Genomic DNA, 18,643 nt, shown 5'->3' with positions numbered 1-18,643 from the left:
GGACACCACAGAAATGTTGCATGGTCTGAAGTCCTGTGTTCTAACGGATGCCTGGCCTTTCAAAATGCTTCGATGGCGAATGACTTGTCCCCAGTGTACACCTCCGCGCCATCCACAGTAGAGAAGTCTTTAGGATCTAGGAGCGTAGAGCCTCCAATGGTATGCCCGACAGTGTGAACGTCGTCAATGACAAGGCGATACGCATTGATGTCAGCTAGGTGTTGAAAGACGAACTTGACGTTTGTATCCGAGCATGATATGATGTGCGACGTCGTGGGGAAAGTGTTGCCTGGTCCTGCTTCGGCAGTCCCTTTGCACTCGAGGACGTCGGTGCCCGGGATCTCGACTAAGTTGAAGGACCATCTATTGATCAAGTCAGAATAGTGTCAGAAGTTTGAAGCAAGTTACATACGAGCAGGTGCCGGATCTGTTGCACGCAGCGGAGAAATTGAAGACGATGAAGTCCGAGATATCACGGGATGGATTAACAGCTGCTTGCGCAGCGGAAATGGCAACCGGCAGGAGTGCAAACGTAATCTTCATGTTCAGTCGTGTGAGTATTTGATACAAGGTTCAGGATGATGCTTTTTCAACTTTGGCCTAACTCAGCAGAGTCGGCATCTGTCCCATTAAATACACAAACCCACGCTCACAGTTTGTACAAGCATTGGGATTCCAGGGGCAAAGTATGTTATGATATCATGAACTAACTTAATTTGAGTTACATCCGAAGGAGAGACGAAAAGGGTCCAGCTCGTCTTCTTAATTTATGTCGCATGCTTCTAGATTCAGGTGTGTTGCAGACAGCCCGGGAGCGAATCGGTTTTATAGATATAATTGCGGACACAGGAGGATCAGGAGGTTATTTGTCCGCATGCTGATACAGCCTATTACCCGATCCAGTCACAGACGGTAACGAAATTCGCCTTCAGTCCAAAACAGGTAACCGGAACACACAAGATCGCTATGCTCAAGAGTTTGATTGTGCCTCAGCGACGATCAGCTATTTTTGTCAGCACTGTATCAGTACCCTGCATGCAGCCAGTCGATTTTCCTGGTTGAGGTCTAGAACCTATTCCCAATTCTAATGACGCCCGTAGAATCTCCATTGGGAATGGTTTGACAAGGTGTTGCCTCCTGCACACACAGAAGAGAGCGTGACGCGCACGGCTGGGCAGTCTCCAGGCCGAAGCCAAACTATGATCACAACTATGTCGAGAAAGTCAGCTGGGGAGAAGATCAGCTCTCAGATCGGTATTAATCTGGGAAATTACAAAGGCGGACTGGCGAGATGGATTTATTCGTTCTGCCGTCTATGCTTGTCAGCCTTAGCACCGCCTGGAAGTGGAGCTGGTAAGATACGAAGTGGTGGACTTCCGCCCGCTAGCTGACATTGTCAAGGGATCGGATTCCATTGGAGATGATTGGATTGATGCCATACAAAGGAGCATAGGAACTCCGCCAACACGACGGGGTATTATGAAGAAGATGTCCCCGAGCTTTCTATAAGACCTGAAAGCTCGCGTCAGCCTGCCGTATTGCCTGATAACGTAGACAGCCATGCGGCGACCCATCCCATCTGTGTAGCCCCGAGCCTCCGACAAAGCCCTCAAAAAGTCGACTTCATCACTCAGCATCTGCCTGACCAATCCTCCGCCATGGCATTCCGGGACATGTACACACAGTTCTATCCTCCAAAACCGAAGTTCACAGAGCGTCATGTCCCCTCTCAGAAAGGCCGGGTATTCCTTGTGACAGGAGGAACCATAGGTGGTGTGGGCTTTGAGCTTTGCAAGATGCTCTTTGGGACGGGTGCTACCGTCTATCTTACGTCCCGTTCAAAGGTTAGTCGGCCTTTCGGTGTGTGCATTGCAATAATTAGCTCCACAGCTGACAGAATATCAGAACCGAGGCGAGGAGGCAATCAAAGCAATCACAGAGAGTTCTCCCGCCCCTGCCACGCCAGGAATTCTGAAGTTCATTCAATTGGATCTCAATGACCTAGCGTCCGTGAAGGAAGCTGCCGCAGAGTTCGCTCGGCAGGAAAGCAAGCTCGATGTCCTTTGGAACAACGCCGGGACTGCGCCTTTCCAGGTCCAGCCTTCCGAAACGACGGTACAGGGCCATGAAGCGATTATGGGCAGGAATTGTATCGCAGCACTCCTTCTCACTCAGCTCCTGTTGCCACAGTTGCGAGCTGCTGTCGCTGCACAGATGACCCCGGGTTCTGTGAGGGTAATCTGGACCGCGAGCATTGCGGCCGACCATGACTCCGGGTTGGATCCTAACGGAATCGACATCGACCAACTAGGAACCGTCCACCCATCACGGACGCGCAATTATGCACTGTCAAAGGTGGGAAACTGGTTCCTCGCCCGGGAGATGGCACGCAGATATGGCAGCGAGGGCATCTTGAGCGTCGTGCAGAACCCAGGGAACACCTCGACGCATGGCTACGACACTGCCCCTCCTGTCTTAGTATTCTTTATGAAAGCACTCATTCTGCAAAAGCCCAAGTTAGCTGGTTATACAGAGCTGTTTGCCGGTCTGTCACCCGACGTCAAGCCTGAGCACGGAGGTATGTATATCATGCCTTGGGGCCGAATCCGGCGTGACGAGGATTGCCCGAGGCAAGATATCATCAGAGGAATTAAGCCCGAGGAACAGGGCGGGCTTGGGAATGCAAGGAGGTTTTGGGAGTGGTGTGAACTGCAGGCAAAAGATTACATGTAGACCGTAGGAAGCGAGTGGCTGCTTCAGGGCTCGGTCTTGCAGGCCCACCGAGGACGTGGATTGAGTATTTTGTACCTCATCATTTCATGATCTAGAACAGACCAATATAGAATACGAATATTGTCATCGCTGATTTCGTCTCTCGTGAGTGGGCCGGTGCAGCTCCGGCTCTGCCAAGTGCGATGAGGGTGCGATAGGGGTGCAGTGGATCTCCAGTGTGGCTCGTATCCTCAGGCAGCCTTATTCTGCATATCAAAAAAAGCATACTGGAACAGGAACGGCAACATTTTACTATCAAAAAAGGAAGGTTTGAACGAGAGAAGCAAGCTTTGATACAAGCTCAACCACGCGCCAGGCGTTTCTACCCTATACTAATAGGATAGTAGTCCACTTCGCCGTAGCGAAGTATGGTAAACTCGAACACTCAACCATCTCCCAAATACTCTCATCGCTTGAACTATCGCCCTCCCCGTCACTTGTGCTATTTCTTGATCCATCCTCCATGTCTATGTCTATGTCGCAACAATATACAGGTACTGGACAAGACACCATATCAGCTGCGAAGTTGCCAAGTTTCGATTCAAAGGCGGTTTCGTCTTGTGTATTCAGCGATGAAGGAGTACTTCCAATACCCTGTCTGACAATTGTGTTGCTGATCAAAGGGCTGATCGAAGGCTCATCTTCCTTCCCAAGGAGAGTTCCCACTCTAGTAAACTCTTGCTTGTCACGCTCCAATGTTTGTTGAATCAACAGACCTGCGACGATTGCGTTATGAAAGGTATCGGCGCTAGCATCAACGAAATTCTCCTTTTCGAGAACAACTGGAAGGAAGTAACAAGCTGAAGACGGATCAACAGGCCTGCTAAAGTTCACCTCGAAAGTTGGTCCATCTCCATATTCATCAGTCAGCTGCAAGAAATTTAAACCGGAGGGAATCTCGTCATGGTAGAGGATCCGTGGGTTAAATGGTATGGATAGTTGTCCGAGAAAATGGTTCTTATCTACCATGTGGTTGAACTCCACTGGTATCAGAAGACACTTGATCTTCAAGATGGCTTGGTCAAAAAAGGTGAATGGATCGCTGTCTTGGGGGCTGATAATAGACCCGGTCAACATAGCTAGCGGACGCACATCATCCAACTCGAATGAGTTGAGTTTTGTTGTCAAGAAGTCCGATCGCCAATAGCCATATCGATAAGCCCGAACCGTTCCAGAAAATGACAGCCATGACCATGAAGGAGGGGTTGAAGTTGGAGTGGTGCTCTGCTTCGTATTTGGCACATCGAGCCCAGAACTTGAAACTCTTTCCTTTGTTGTAGCCCAAAGGAGGTCGTGTGCCCAATGCTCGAGCCAGATTCCTGCGAAATAGGTCTCGCCAGTTCTTTTGGAGAGAACTCTAGCAAGACCCGCTATAGCGACAACCCTGTCCTCTTCATATGTCAATTGGCATGCCGTGTACTTCTGGATTATTTGGTTCCAGGTTGGTTCTCTACCCCCTCCAAAAGGGATGGTAGCCGATTGTCGACCACTAGATTCTATGATTTTAGAAAATAGTTCGCTTAAGACGGGGTGTCCGTTGCCTTCGCCATCGCATTCCCAATAAAGCTGATCGTTCCCCAGGTATAGAATCCTTTTGGAAAGGTATCGTTCTTGCAGAACCCATGCTCTCGTATTAATAGAAGCATCCTCTGTGTTCATAGAGAAGTCCTCCCGGTATGTGACAAACACAAAGTCATCGGGGTTGATGTCCAGATTGGATAAATCGTGCAAATCGTGATCATCGGACTGGGGCGGTCGAGGGCGTGGTATGCTCCGGGGACTGCACTTTCGGAAAATCGAGGTCCCTGCGAAGTCCCAACATATCATCAACGTAAGGTAGGCATGCTGATAGATATCTATCATCATTGGTGCTTCACGGCGAAAGTCAAAGCCGCCGTCTTTTTGCACAATACAGAGAGAGTCGATCCACAGGTATCGGATGGGTATTGCGCGACAAATAGAGATGACATCTTGATAGTCTTGGGGAAGGATACTATCAGGCTGATGTTCATGGTATGCTTCGTAGTTACTACTAAGCAACTCCGGTGTGCTCTTTGACCATCGATGGGAGAGTGCAATGTATTCAACTCTGTCCTGGCCTTGAGACTCGATAATTCGCCACGTTTTTGCGCCTTCATTACCGAGGTCTAACAACCGAGTAGGCATCACCGCTCCATCAGGAGCCTGTTTTCGTTCAATACAACGAGTGTGCTTTGTCTCGCAGTTGCTAAGCCATTTCCGCGCAATACAGGCAACTGAAAAAGGTGTGTGCTCGGCACATATAGGAACGTCTCTTTCAGCAGCTAAATCAATAGTCTTGTTAGTCGTTAAGAAACAGAGCTAGGTTCAATCACTTGCCTACAAAACATTCCTCCGTAGTCTTTGTGATAAAAAAACACATAGTAGGCGATGGTACTCCCCATAGGTTGATCTCGAGCCAATGCCTGTCCGGTTTCCGACTTAACCCTCTGTGAGCGTGTGCCTTTGCTGAAGTATGACAACGCTCTAGTCTTTGGCTGTTCGGCGTTTCATCTGGCGAAGACATAATTCGTCGCCAAAGGGACCAACAAATAGGGCAATCATGATTGAGTGATATCATGAAGGACTCCCCTGACGAATGCAGAGTAACCCATCTAGAGCAATCGATTGACCTTGCGAGCCTATTTCTGAGTTCAGACGTATGTTCATTGAGAACTCGTCGACATGCTTCGCAAAGACTCATTGTGGCCAGAAAAGTATTGCCGCCTTTTGCTTGTCAGTCGTGCTATTGATCTGGGTTTGACTGTCGTTGATGGGATGATGCCTTGCCTGCTTGGAAGCCCCAAGATTTGGGAGACAGAGGCAATCTTATGAGGATTTACAGTGTCGGGCCCCTCAGCAATGCAATGGCCAAGCGTGATTCGCGCCACGTCAACCCAGTGGCATAATAGGGTCTTCTCAGGCCAACTAATGCAACTTATGTCCCAGGTCACATCGGTCCGACCCAATCAGTTCACTATAGCTGCCTAGTGAGGGGTTATTGGAAATGATGAGTCACGACAGGGCGATTATAGAAGGGTATTGGTTGGCATACACTTCGGCTGTTGAACTGACGTGTCAGACTTGGAGGTTCTCATAGGAGCACCCCAGCTGCCAAATTATTAAGAGGACTGGCTCCTGCCAGGTCACACCTATTTAGAACCATCCTGAGAGGCCGGTTTCCCCCTGAAGTATCTTACACTTAAGTCCTGTTAGATTAGATACCATGATACGGATACTCGGAGACGAAACCCAAGCACACAAAAATCCGTTTCTGTCACCCCCACACCCCCGCCTCCGTTTCGCTGCCTGCCTTTGCTCACTAGACCCCCAACACCCACTGAGCCAAAGGGCAGACGAGGCAGAATTTCTAACCCAACCCACACAAGTTGGGCGAGCCCAACGCACCCGCATGTTTTAAAATGGAGCACAAGGCATAGAAATTTCGTGACAAGGACTCGTTCTATCTATGCAAGATAGAAATGGCTCCCAATAGGCTGACGGGTACCCGTCGTTTGAAAACTGTGACGGGCCCCGTCGCATTATGTGATACTTCGTTTTTACCGATACTAGCCGCTCGTAGTTCAATCTAAATGAACGCGTCTAAATCGATCGCGATTTGCTCTTGACAGTTGACATCTTCCACCCAACATATCTGATAATCAGAGAAGGGAGTTTTCTGGCGATGTCCTCCCCCCAGAAGGCGAATATGGATCCCGAGATACTGTACGAAAGGCAATCAACGCATGAGCAGCTCCAAGAGGCCACGCGTTCATCAATGGGGGGTCAACAAATGAGAAGTCTGGCAGGCAGTAACATACCTATGTGACCGTCATTCTAAGCCACCAGACACGTCTACTCAACGGAAACGGAAGACAAGTACACGGGCGAGTTCTCAGTCTTGTCTGGACAGAACGACTTGGGCCCTGAAGCACTGTTCGGAACTAAGCTTCTCTTCTCTCACAACGAACCGAGTCAACACCCGTCCGCCCATCCAGCCACTTTTGATGTGGTGTGTTGGGGGGGGGGGGGGGGGGGGGGGGGGGGGGCTTTGACCTGTTATTATGTGACGTCTCGCAGCGTAGATTTCAGCTATAGCGGCACGCAACGCGCCACACCTTCTCAATCATCCACATCTTCATCTTGACTTTTAGTTTGACCCCTAACTTTGCCTTCGCACAGGCAGAAGAAAGGTCGTGTATTGTGGTCCAACCCGAATAATAGTAGTCCATCGTCGCTAAGGATGGCTGTTCGGTGCTTTAGTGCTTATGAGCGGGCTAGTATCGGTGAAAATCATGCGGATAATCATCAGGTGCTGCATGACTGGCAACCCGCTTGGCGTTTCGGAATAAGCTGCCAACCCGGGCGACACACATCATCTAGATGAGCAATGAGCCATGCCCGTTGGGCATATCCTGCAGTTGCATGACGTAGAATCCGATCAGTTCATGCGGCCCAGGCGCGTATGTGATCTTTGGAGAGCACGGCGTCTGAGTGCGATGTAGCTCCTGCGGGACATGCCGCCTTCGCCACTTACACGCGCGGAACGTTAATTTACGATATTAAAAAACAGAGCCTCTTAATATATCCTCTCAAGCCAAAGTTGACAGAACGCCATCCTGAGGCTTCAATTTGACACAAATGGACACAACCTCCAATGATGCCATATCGGGCGGAATTGCTGCTTCGAATTCATCATGCGGAGGATGAAATTCTGGCATTCGGGATAGAACTCATAGCTTGCCATCAAAGTATAAAGTCTGTCGTTCTTCATCACAGATTTGAATCATCTGGATCGTCGTCAACCTCATCCTCATACATCTCCCTCGGCCTCAACCATCCGTCATTCCCTCGGTGTTCTGAATTCCTTGCCACGACAACCATCTCTCAGCCAAGATGTACTTTACCAACAGCGTTCTCGCTCTCGCCGCCCTCGCCGGGTCCGTGTCGGCACACACCCTCATGAACAGCGTCGAAGTCAACGGCCAAGATCAAGGAGAAGGCAAGAGCACCTACATCCGATCGCCGCCCAACAACAACCCGGTCAAGGACCTCACCAGCCCGGACCTCGCCTGCAACGTCAACGGCGGCAAACCCGTCAGCGACTTCGTCAAAGCCGCCGCGGGCGACACCCTGGCCTTTGTGTGGATGCACAACAAGCCCGACGACGACATCATCGCCGAGTCGCACAAGGGCCCTGTCATCACCTACATCGCGCCCTACACTGACGACGCTGGTGCAGAGGCTGTCTGGACCAAGATCGCCGAGGACGGCTTCGACGGGCAGCAGTGGGCCGTCGACCGCCTCATCGCCAACAAGGGCAAGGCCGAGTTCAAGCTGCCCCAGTCGCTCAAGGCCGGCAAGTACCTCGTCCGGCAGGAGGTCATCGGCCTGCACGAGGCCAACGATGCCTACACCGACGACTCAGCGCGCGGCGCGCAGTTCTACCCCAGCTGTGTGCAGGTCGAGGTCTCAGGCTCCGGCGACGCGGTACCCAACCAGGACTTCGACTTCAACAAGGGCTACACCTACCAAGACCCCGGTATTGTCTTTGACATTTACGCCAAGAACAAGACTCTTGACTACAAGATTCCTGGCCCCGATGTCTGGAGTGCTGCTGCTGGCAATGCGAAGAGGTCGCTGCGCATCAAGGGCCGCGTTGCTGGTCAGGTCTAGAGTCTTTGAGAGATTGACTTGTCATTCAGAGTGCTGGAAGCATAGGATGTAAATCATGTCTTAGAATCATACTAGAGAACAGCTGAAGAGCTGGCTAATGCGGAAATCACATTCGTTAACCACCTAATACATCCCATCAACCTCCGACCCTTGATGCGTGACCTGTGTAATCACCTTACTAAGGCCTAAGCACTCGGCTTCTTAGCTCGAGCAAAGAACAACTGTTGAGGGCCCCCAAAGTCCTCCGGCATCTCTGATCGCTCATTCAGCCACTTCACCTCGCCATCGACTAGGCCAGCGTGGCTGAGCATGTCCAACATTTCTTGCTTCGTGAACCCCATGTGGGCAATCGTATGGCGCATGGGAATCTTCTCGCGGCCGTGAAGCGGCATCGACCTGCACCCGCTTTCCGAAGGGGTGACCCAGTCAATAATCAGGACTGTGCCGCCGGGCGCGAGTCTTTCTGCGAACTTCCGAATCATCTTGCCGGTATCTTCGACATGATGCAGCGCCATGCTCATTATCACAATATCGAATCCGAAGAACTCTGGATCCTGCAGCTTGGCTGCAGATTCGTCATCAAGTAGATCACCTTGGACGCCTCGCATCTGCTCTGGTGACAGGCCAACGCTCTGAGCAGTGGCGTTGTATTCCTCGATCATCCTACCGGAGATGTCGATACCCCGTAGCTTGGTGACATATGGTGCAAGCACCTAGATCTTAGGTCAGTCGAAGTCTTGAATGTCGCCTCAGGCAGATGTGTTCGACCTTAGAGTAGATGCCGTTGCCACAGGCGTAGTCAAGTAGCTTCAGCTCACAGTCACCGGACTCAGCTGGAACGCCGAGCCATTCTGTGTTCTCTTGAAGGAAGGCCGTAATCTGCTTGGCCAATTTCCGAACCCATTCTACCTCGTAGGCCGACGACGCGACATTGCTGTGGCGGCGGTGTCAGCAGACAGAATTGGAGGGCCTTCTTCTATCTTATGTCGATGGCTTACTCAAAATGCTCCGCATTGTGCTGGCCCAAGGATTTGTGAGATTCTGTATTGACAAAGGCCACTTTAGCGTAGAGTCCGACGAGAACGGTGATTATTGCAAGGAATCCCCAAGCAAACGAAGTGTGAAAGCGCGAACCTGTGGAAGACATAATTGGATATCTGGTGATAGTCGCGGAAGGCTATGCGTATGTGAAAGTTTAGCCTTATTTATCTAGTAAAATTGTGATTAAGAAGGCAGTGTGATTGTGTAGCTGGCTTCTTTGGACTTTTATACCCGTATGAAGGCGTTGATGGGGGGTGTGGTCTCGCTCTGATACGTACGCAAAAGTGGCAATAGGATGGCCAACCGGGTGCCGTAGGTACTTTTTAATTGGGGCAAATATCCAATGAAATTAAGTTCCTGGGTCTGATGTGCTGAGGGCGTTGCGTATTTGAGAGCATAAAGTCTCCGAATCAGGTGGATGTTTCTCTAAATGCCACGCCAATGTCTCCGAGACGACCGAGAGTTTCCCGCGTGAATCAAAAACCCTGTATCAGCATATGTCTTTGGGTACGATTAATCCACACAAGAAAGTATCGTGAGAAAGTGCCTGGCAACGTGAATCATCACTCCATTAGCCACCTCTAACGTAGGTAGGCCCCTGGGTACTATGTCTCTCTATACAGCAATAAGTCTACCAGAGATCCGAACTGGGGTTCAACTTGCATCCACTTCCTCCGATAAAATCCCGTGCCTCGGCCTCGTAAGAAACGATGTGGAAAGAGTTCTCATCTTTGACAGTCTCCATACGCAATGCAGTTGTTGGGTCGATCACGATGACCCTCCTGCCTTCGATCAAAAGCCTCTGGATATCATCGTGGAGAATCTGTCGTGCAATCTTGTTGAGCGAGTAGACCTCACGGAGGGAGATGACAACAGCGTAGGCATCCCTGTGTTTTCCAGCGTCGGGATGCTCGGGTGTGGGCGGGCTCAGCTCGTGAGCTATGGTACGACTGAGTCGTTCCAGACCCGTGAAGCGGACAGCACCCTTCAAGCTGAAGATGATTACTTTTCGCTTCTCCACAGGCTTGCCCTTCCCGCCTCCTGCCTCGATGATTGCCACTGATACTCGCACGGTGGACCTGGATATCTGGCTCGCGTCCATCATATGCAAGCCCATGTCCCGCGACATCTTCTCGCATATTGCGACGCCACGTACACTGTTCCCTTTCTTGTCGAGCTTCGGGGAGAATGCTGCGATGCCTAACTGGCCAGGAAGGGCGCCAATGATACCACCGGCAACGCCACTCTTCGCCGGTATACCGACGTTTGCGACCCAGGTCCCGGCGGCATCGTACATGCCACAGGTTGTCATGACCGAGAGCACCTGACGGACACTTTGTTGCGGGAAAATCTGATCGCCCGAGATGGGCTGCTTGCCGCCATTGCACAGCGTCGCTGCCATCATGGCCAGATCACGGACGTTGACGTTGATAGCACACTGGCGAATGTAGCCCTTGACGGCATCCTGCGGGTCGCATTCGATGAACCCAGCTGCCTTGAGGATGTATGCGATTCCCATGTTCCGGCCGGAGTCCTTGAGCTCATCCTCATACACAGTCTCGTCGACGTGCAACTGGCGCCCTGCCAACCTTGACAGAGCCTTGAGAATGCGGTCAGTCCTCTCCTCCACCGTAGCGTTGGGTCCCACGACGAGGGCGTGCGCAGCTATGGCACCCGCATTGATCATCGGGTTCATCGGCCGGCTGGTGGACCTGTCCACAGACACGGGTATGCCGTTGTACGCTCCCCCCGACGGCTCAACGCCGATCTTCTCCAAGACCTTGTCCAAGCCCGCGTCGTCAATGGCCAGTGCGTAGACGAATGCCTTTGAGATGGACTGTATCGAGAACTCGACTTGGTCATCGCCTGCCGAGTAGATGGTGCCGTCTACCATCGCGAGCGCCACTGCAAGCTTGGACGTGTCGGCTTTGGCCAGAGTCTCGATGTAGCCGGCAGGCTGGCCCGACTCTAACGGGCGCGTGGCCTCCAGCACGCGGTTGAGGTAGTCCGGGATCGGAGACTCCATTGCGCGGCGCGAAAATGACGTGTGTCTTCGAGATGAATGCAGAGTGCGAGATTAATGCAGAGCCACAGCGAGACGAGGCTTGGATCGCTAAGCTCTGCACTCTTCAATTTGATGTGTTTGCTGAATCATGAACACAAGAGGGCATATTCATGAGTCAAGGCACACGTCTATCAAGTACGGCAATGGATGGATGAGTAACTGCGTCAGTTGTTAGCTCCGGAAGCCAAGGACGCTAATCACCAAAAGCCTCTTTACCTACCTAGGTACCTAACGAGACCCACGGCCAGCCCCCGGAACATTCCGGGTTGACATTACCCCAGATATGATTGCGGGTAACCCACGAGAATTTCTGAGAAGAGAGGAAAAGCCATTAGGTAAAAGAAGGGTAAGAGACCAGCTGACGATGATAACTTTTCAAGTCAGCTGGACCAGTTGGACGGCCGGGGTGCATTGCTTGAGAGGCGGTGTGATAGGCAGGGATGCATAGCCTAGATGGACTCGCTTACACCTTGCACTGAGCAAGATGCGGAGTAATCAATACATGGGCTCAGCCTGGCGGATTTTGTGAACAGACAAGCTCTCCCGTCGCTATCCAATCAACTATGAGGCAAAATTCAGTACATCCCGAGGTAATTATGAGGCTTCTCGATTCTTTTAGTTGCCTCCGAGGGTAACATGCTTGTTGGTACTGCTTTTCCAAGTGTTGAATGGACAGAGGTCCTGCAGTCTTTCTATTCAGCTGAAAACGACGAGGGCATGTCGAAATGTGGTGAAATAGTATCATCCACATAGGTACGAAGACACTGCTCACAGTGATTTTTGACGTAGGGCCTCTCTTTATAGAATCAACGGGCTTGGCTCGTGAGGGGTCCTCCTGGGAACATAGACGTGCTTTATGCTTGATGCTTGAGTTGAACAGTGGCTCAGGTGAGCGACATGGTATATCTTCAAATGTCGTTGCGAGGCTAGGATATGCGTCGACCACGACTGCGACTGGTATGTATGAGAGGCTCTGTTAGGGTAGCTTTCTGGGAACGGTTTACCAATGAGTCTCATCATTTTCCGCATTCATTGTTGAAACTGGGAGGATCATAGGCCATACCTCCCGCCGGTCAACGTATAGGATAGCAGCAGATTCGAAGTTAGTCTTGTCAGAGTTCGTGAACGGTCAGTAAATTGGAGGTAGCAGGTTGCGGATTGGGAATGCCAAGAACTTCCAGGAAACAATCGGTCTGAGTGAAAGGATTATCAATTTCCTTGCCGGATAACGCAATTTGCAGTTCAGACTCATTCGAGATGGTAAAATAACACCCTTCATCCGAATTGAATCAGAGAAGCCACAACACTACAAAGAAGCAAAGTAATTGTAACCGTGGCGGTCTTAATTTACACCAGGTCGGGATGTGAAGTCAATGGTCGAAAGCCATCGAGACGGGGCAGGCTTGCCTTGCCCCAGAGGCTAGACAGCTTCTGGCTGACCGAGCCTGGTCCCCAGCGATGCATGCCACGATACAAGTCGTCTCTTTGACATCCGGCGTCTAGCATCGACTAGTGACACAGTTGAAACTCCTGGAAACCCCGTCGGAGTCTGTCGACACTATTCACCCGGTGAGCTCTCAGACTCGCAGCGCCACTCTGAAAAGGCATTCCGTATGATCATGATCTTACCCGAGTGGAGCAAATTTCATCATGTCAATGAGCGGGCGACCCCAGCTATGTGCCCCTAGAAACAAGACATCACAATCCAGCTTTGTGAGCCCAACAAATGCAGACCCGATGTCAAAAACCATGCCAGTGTACTACTCTCCTGATTCTCGACATCGTCCTGAGTTTGTGTGAATTCCTCTTGGGTCATCTCCGAAGAGCGAATTACGCCTGCATGACTTCAATTCGACTCTGGAGCCAGACCTCCTCTTCTCCTGTCCCATTGGACCATATGTACGTCTGACAAATGAGAAAGAAGATTCTCTAGCCGATTCGCTTCTTAATCTTCCTTCCAATGTATGTCAGATCAATATCGCTTGAATCGCGACCGCCGAGAAAGGAGCGGAGAGGATAGTCGTTCCATGATTTCTGCCCAAGCTTCTTTCTGAGACCATGTCTATGGGGCTCCGCCCCCAGATCTGGAGACAAGTGGTAACGGGGTATCACTCGGTGAACATATTTGATCATTCCAAAGATGAGAATCCGGGGGAGAGGAGGGGCTTCCCGAATCTTTCTCGTCAGGGGACCTTCAAATTAGATAATGGATTCCACAGGCACTCTAGCCACATCGCGATCATGCCTCCTACTTGCTTGTACGGCGGCAATTCGTTTAATGAAAAACCAGCCATGGTGTGGTATGGAATGTTCAATTGGGCATTGGTCACAAATTTGAGCCTCAACGGGGAGTGCCGCGTGACGGGGCGTCCAAAGTCAAAACAAACGTAAGATCATCGGCTCTGGGTCTCTGCAGCTTCTAGAATGCAAGCAGTAAAGCTATCCACGCTAGGTAGATGAACGACTTGTTTATCGTCTGCTGTGCTCCCGCGTGTGTGTACTCCAGACAAGTAAATTTGATTGTGTGTCGAGAATGGGGCAGACCAGGCCGTTTCGCACACACCGAGACAGCCACTACAGGATCGCTGATAGGCGGCTTGGCAAAGGATACGGGCGGCCGACTGCTACTGGCTGGCCATCGTGGGATGTCGTCAGCCGCGCCAGCGGATCAACGCGACCTTCCTGAAGCATGCGTCAAGACCCGGCCCTGGCGCCTTGGCAGCTTGTTCGATTCTTCCCCAGATCAGACCAACGGCGAGACCAGGGTCGCATTGTCGACAGAATTGCAAGCCTGTCGCACCAACAGCACGCGGCGGGAAGGGCGCAATCTAGGCCTCTGCATGCACCATGGGTGTGTGTGGAGTGTGTCTTCACTCTTTTCCTCTTTGTTTTTCACTCTGAACGCGATACGTGCAACATTGTGAATTGCGCCATAGTGCACTACCATGAACACAAGTCTTTCTTGCGCATATTCCCGGGGTTGCAAGATAACGGTTGCTATGTATCCCACTATCACTGTCTATCTTCATTGAATCCTTTGTGTCTGTAGAAAGTGACAACCCTGTTTGATCCACCACCAGTGCCCTACGGTTCATCTGTTTTGTATCTCTTCCCCTCTGATGTATTGTAACCAGTTCTGGGTAAAGAGCCAAGCCCGCGGATACATACATGAGCCAAATGAGTTTGCGCATTTGTTGCTCTGCGTTCAAGCTCAGAAAATGCAGACATCCAAGGTACGAGGTGTGCTGTACTGAAATTGGTATCTACCTACCTAGGTATTGTGGAGGCTATTTTCTAGCGCCGTCAGCACGATCCATCTGCTCCAGGGCTCCCACAGTGGTCATAGCTGACGCTAATCGCTGAGTGCCGTCCTCTAAATGCCCCAAGCCTCTAGGGCTAGCAGCCTGGGGTTTGAGATACAGCCGGGCTCGGTATCCACACCTGGATCGGTGTACCAAAAGGTTCTAGCCTTGCGGCGCCTCAAGGGATGCACTCCGCGCAAGCTTCCTTCTCAGTCAGAGACAACAAAAACGGTCACGCATGCGCTCACTCGCTCATGAGAATGGCTCCGCCTCACAAGCTGATATCCAGCCCGCGCTGTGTGTCTCAATAAAATCGAGTGGCAAGACACGATGATTGGTCTCGGCTGGACCAGCCCTCAGATCATGCACACAAACGAAAAAAAAAGAAGCAGAGCAAAAGAGACATGCAACTGTGGCGGCAACGGCAAGCAACGGCAAAAGGGACCTAGACGGTTTTGGGAACCGAGGCCTCCTCACAATCGCAACGGAAGAGGTCAGCTTGTTGAGGTAGCACTCTGCCAAGGCTGGCCTCATGCTGTTGTTGGCAGCCAATATCCGCATCTGTGCCCCTCGAGTCTGCCAGCACCTCGGTCAGCAAATTTGGGATTTGGGACTGGAACAAAGACACAAGACGGAGCTCGGAAGATGGCATCCCTGCCCGCCTTGTCCACCCACTGCCACACCCCAGCACATGCAGACCAGACGCATGCTTTGCCAGACCTCTGGTTCCACCCAGAGATTGGACATCCCCGGACTGAACACGACCCAGAACCCAGAACCACGCAGCAAACACGATATGGCGCGATCACTTATCTCTCCCTCTCCCTCTTCTTGTACTTGTACAGACACCGGCGACTGCCAAGACCAACACCTCTGCGCCCTAAACCCACTCCGGGAATCCGCCCTATCAGTGATCTGCCCTCCCATATCTCGTTTCCAGCCCAAGAGCAATGTACACACCACGCAAGGCAGGCAAATGTCACGGTCCCTTGGGATGCTGACAGCTGGGACGGCATGGGTTGGGATGGACATGCACCAGCACGCGAGCCCATGGTAGCACCAGGCTCCATCGACCGGATGTCCAAGTTCAAGTATTAAAGGGCCTGCGTTTCCCTGCGCCCTCGACCATCCTCCAACATATCGCGAGTTCTTCCACTTCTTCCCACGTCCTCCTCCCCTACCCGCCGGCTAGCTCGCACCCGCACGGTCTCCCGCCGCCTATTCCCGACCGAGAAGAGATACAGCCACGCAAAAGAACAAGGAGAAGAAGCTTCCGAGCCTCTTCGCCCCGCCAATACCGCAGCCATGGCACGACTCTTCGGCAAGGGCGATGAGAAGCAGGTTGATATGAGGACCACCGACGACCCTCGTGCCGCCGACGAGCTCGACACCGGTGTCATCGACGAGGCCCACGATGATCTCCATCGCGAGATGAAGCCGCGCCAGCTGAGTAAGTCTCCAACCACAAGACCCTCAATGGGATTACGAGGGATCATGTCTCGCTGACCTGGCCTCTTCACCTCCCAGATATGGCAAGTTCCCCGTCTCTGTCCCTGTCTCTGTCTTTGCCCCGCAGAAGCGCCGCCTTGGCGACAGCGCCACCCGTACAAGCGCACCCACACAATCGCAGACACCAGCCAGTCCAGTCGCGCTGCACCAACCCCTTCTGAGCAGAAGCAGGATTTCCCAAGCCTTGGTTCGCAATAATAAGCTTTCGTGCGCTAACGGGGCGTCCCACAGATGGCAATTGCCGGCGCTATTGGTACAGGTACGTAAACATTTGAACCGCACGCACATGCGCCTCTCCCATCGCGACGGCGATTCCTTTCGGTGCAGATGAACGGAACCGGAGAAATTACAGGGGATCATCGCGAGGCGAAAGAAAGCTCGGTAGACTGACGGAAATGGCTACCAAACAGGTCTCATTCTCGGAACCGGCGGTGCCCTGAGGAACGGCGGTCCGGCGTCGCTGCTGCTCGCCTACTTGCTCATGGGATATGTCGTCTACGTCGTCATGGTCGCTCTCGGCGAGATGGGCGCCTGGCTGCCGCACAAGAAGGCTTTCTCCGGATATGCGTCACGTTTTGTCGATCCTGCCATGGGGTAAGCCCTCACGCCCTGTCCTGCTCAAGGCATGATTCGATCTGGTTATGGAGCGCCGAGCGTGCCAGCGCCGTGATGAGGATGAGACTCATGCTGACTCTCACTGGATCACAGATTCGCAACCGGCTGGAATTACTTCTTCAAATACGTCATCGTACTTCCCAACAACCTGACTGCTAGCGGTATCATCCTACAGTTTTGGAGACCTGACATCAACGTGTCCGTGTGGATTGTGGTCTTTGGCGTAGCCATCGTAGCGCTCAACGTATGTCAACCTTTCTTCTGCCTGCCTGCCCCCTCCCTCCTGCCAGAACAAACGCTAACATTCCACCTCCCCTCCCATACAGCTCATCCACGTCAGCTTCTTTGGCGAGGCCGAGTTCTGGATGTCCCTGGTCAAGGCCCTCGTCATCGCCATGCTGATCCTCATCTGCTTCATCGTCGCCCTCGGCGGCGGCCCCAACCACCACCGCACCGGCTTCTGGTACTGGAAGGACCCCGGCGCGTTCGCCCCCTACCTGCTGCCCGAGCAGCCCTCCCTCGCCAAGTTCCTCGGCTTCTGGGCCTCGGTCGTCCAGGCCACCTTTGCCTACCTCGGCACCGAGCTCGTCGGCGTCGCCTTTGGCGAGACGCCCAACCCGCGCAAGAACGTGCCCCGCGCCGTCAACCAGACCCTGCTCCGCATCGTCCTCTTCTACCTCGGCGGCGTCATCGTGCTCGGCATGGCCGTCCCCTACAACGACCCGGACCTCAAGGTCGCCGCCTCGTCCAAAGCCAGCGGCGCCGCCTCGCCCTTTGTCATCGCCGCCAAGAACGCCGGCATCGCGCGCCTCGCCGACGCCGTCAACGGCCTGCTGCTCGTCTTCACCGTCTCGGCCGCCAACTCGGACATCTACCTCGCCTCGCGCTCCGTCTGGGCCCTCGCCAAGGACCGCCAGGCCCCGCAGCTCTTCCACCGCACCAACAAGCGCGGCGTGCCCATCCCCGCCGTCGTGCTGTCCTCGATCTTCATCGTCCTCGGCTTCATGAACGCCACCAAGGGCTCCGACACCGTCTTCGGCTACTTCGTCTCGCTCGTCACCGTCTTCGGCGCGCTCAACTGGGTCAGCGTGCTGGTCAGCTACATCTGCATGCAGCGCGGCATGAAGGCCCAGGGCATCAAGCGCTCGACGCTGCCCTACCGCAACTTCCTGCTGCCCTGGAGCGCCTATATCGCCCTGCCCATCACCATCCTCGTCATCCTGTTCAACGGCTTCGCCGCCTTCATCCCCACCTTCAAGGTCGACAAGTTCATCACCGCCTACATCGGCATTCCCGTCTATCTCCTCAACATCTTTTGGTGGAAGATCTTCAAGAAGACCAAGATGGTCAAGCCCGAGGAGATGGACCTGCAGACCAACAGGAGGGACGAGTAAAAAAGGTCTTGATTGCCCTTTCTGGAAAACAAATCCAGGTGTGATGACTTGACGCAAACAAAGACGATGTGTGTGGCATTGATCTTGTGGAGATATTTGGAGGGAACAAGCTGGCATTTACGGCGTTATTCTGGGCAGTCATATCTATAGCTATATATGTATGCACTTATGAATGAAAGCAAGTTTTCCAAAGACCTGATCTTCATATGCAGATGCAGACTTCTTCTCACTTGGTCTATCCCAGGTCAAGT

At 52.5% G+C, this 18,643-nt stretch overlaps 7 protein-coding genes across 7 annotated transcripts; 3 read left to right on the top strand and 4 right to left on the bottom strand.

Annotated features, from left to right (window-relative positions):
- Positions 1-59: 59 nt before the first annotated feature.
- Positions 60-543, bottom strand: E0L32_010379 (uncharacterized protein; the record flags this gene model as incomplete). Its single annotated transcript, XM_031132991.1, has 2 exons — positions 60-363; positions 413-543. The coding sequence occupies 2 exons, from the start codon at positions 541-543 to the stop codon at positions 60-62; spliced, it is 435 nt and encodes a 144-aa protein (XP_030989635.1).
- Positions 544-1,658: 1,115 nt separating this feature from the next.
- Positions 1,659-2,733, top strand: E0L32_010378 (uncharacterized protein; the record flags this gene model as incomplete). The annotated part of the gene is made up of 2 exons (XM_031132990.1): positions 1,659-1,844; positions 1,906-2,733. 2 exons carry the CDS (start codon positions 1,659-1,661, stop codon positions 2,731-2,733), a joined length of 1,014 nt encoding a protein of 337 aa, XP_030989634.1.
- Positions 2,734-3,099: 366 nt separating this feature from the next.
- On the bottom strand, positions 3,100-4,938 carry E0L32_010377 (uncharacterized protein; the record flags this gene model as incomplete). Its single annotated transcript, XM_031132989.1, has 1 exon — positions 3,100-4,938. The coding sequence occupies one exon, from the start codon at positions 4,936-4,938 to the stop codon at positions 3,100-3,102; it is 1,839 nt and encodes a 612-aa protein (XP_030989633.1).
- A 2,748-nt stretch (positions 4,939-7,686) lies between these two features.
- On the top strand, positions 7,687-8,466 carry E0L32_010376 (uncharacterized protein; the record flags this gene model as incomplete). The annotated part of the gene is made up of 1 exon (XM_031132988.1): positions 7,687-8,466. The coding sequence occupies one exon, from the start codon at positions 7,687-7,689 to the stop codon at positions 8,464-8,466; it is 780 nt and encodes a 259-aa protein (XP_030989632.1).
- Positions 8,467-8,651: 185 nt separating this feature from the next.
- On the bottom strand, positions 8,652-9,613 carry E0L32_010375 (uncharacterized protein; the record flags this gene model as incomplete). The annotated part of the gene is made up of 3 exons (XM_031132987.1): positions 8,652-9,179; positions 9,235-9,400; positions 9,465-9,613. The coding sequence occupies 3 exons, from the start codon at positions 9,611-9,613 to the stop codon at positions 8,652-8,654; spliced, it is 843 nt and encodes a 280-aa protein (XP_030989631.1).
- Positions 9,614-10,138: 525 nt separating this feature from the next.
- Positions 10,139-11,533, bottom strand: E0L32_010374 (uncharacterized protein; the record flags this gene model as incomplete). The annotated part of the gene is made up of 1 exon (XM_031132986.1): positions 10,139-11,533. The coding sequence occupies one exon, from the start codon at positions 11,531-11,533 to the stop codon at positions 10,139-10,141; it is 1,395 nt and encodes a 464-aa protein (XP_030989630.1).
- Positions 11,534-16,179: 4,646 nt separating this feature from the next.
- Positions 16,180-18,392, top strand: E0L32_010373 (uncharacterized protein; the record flags this gene model as incomplete). The annotated part of the gene is made up of 4 exons (XM_031132983.1): positions 16,180-16,324; positions 16,794-16,977; positions 17,092-17,242; positions 17,325-18,392. The coding sequence occupies 4 exons, from the start codon at positions 16,180-16,182 to the stop codon at positions 18,390-18,392; spliced, it is 1,548 nt and encodes a 515-aa protein (XP_030989629.1).
- Positions 18,393-18,643: the final 251 nt, after the last annotated feature.

The sequence above is a fragment of the Thyridium curvatum genome (genome assembly GCF_004353045.1).
Source record: "Thyridium curvatum strain D216 chromosome Unknown NODE_83_length_185371_cov_79.390814, whole genome shotgun sequence".
In the NCBI taxonomy this organism is placed as follows: Eukaryota; Fungi; Ascomycota; class Sordariomycetes; order Thyridiales; family Thyridiaceae; genus Thyridium; species Thyridium curvatum.
Note: the sequence above shows the minus strand (reverse complement) of the source record. Positions and strands in the feature narration are given on the sequence as shown.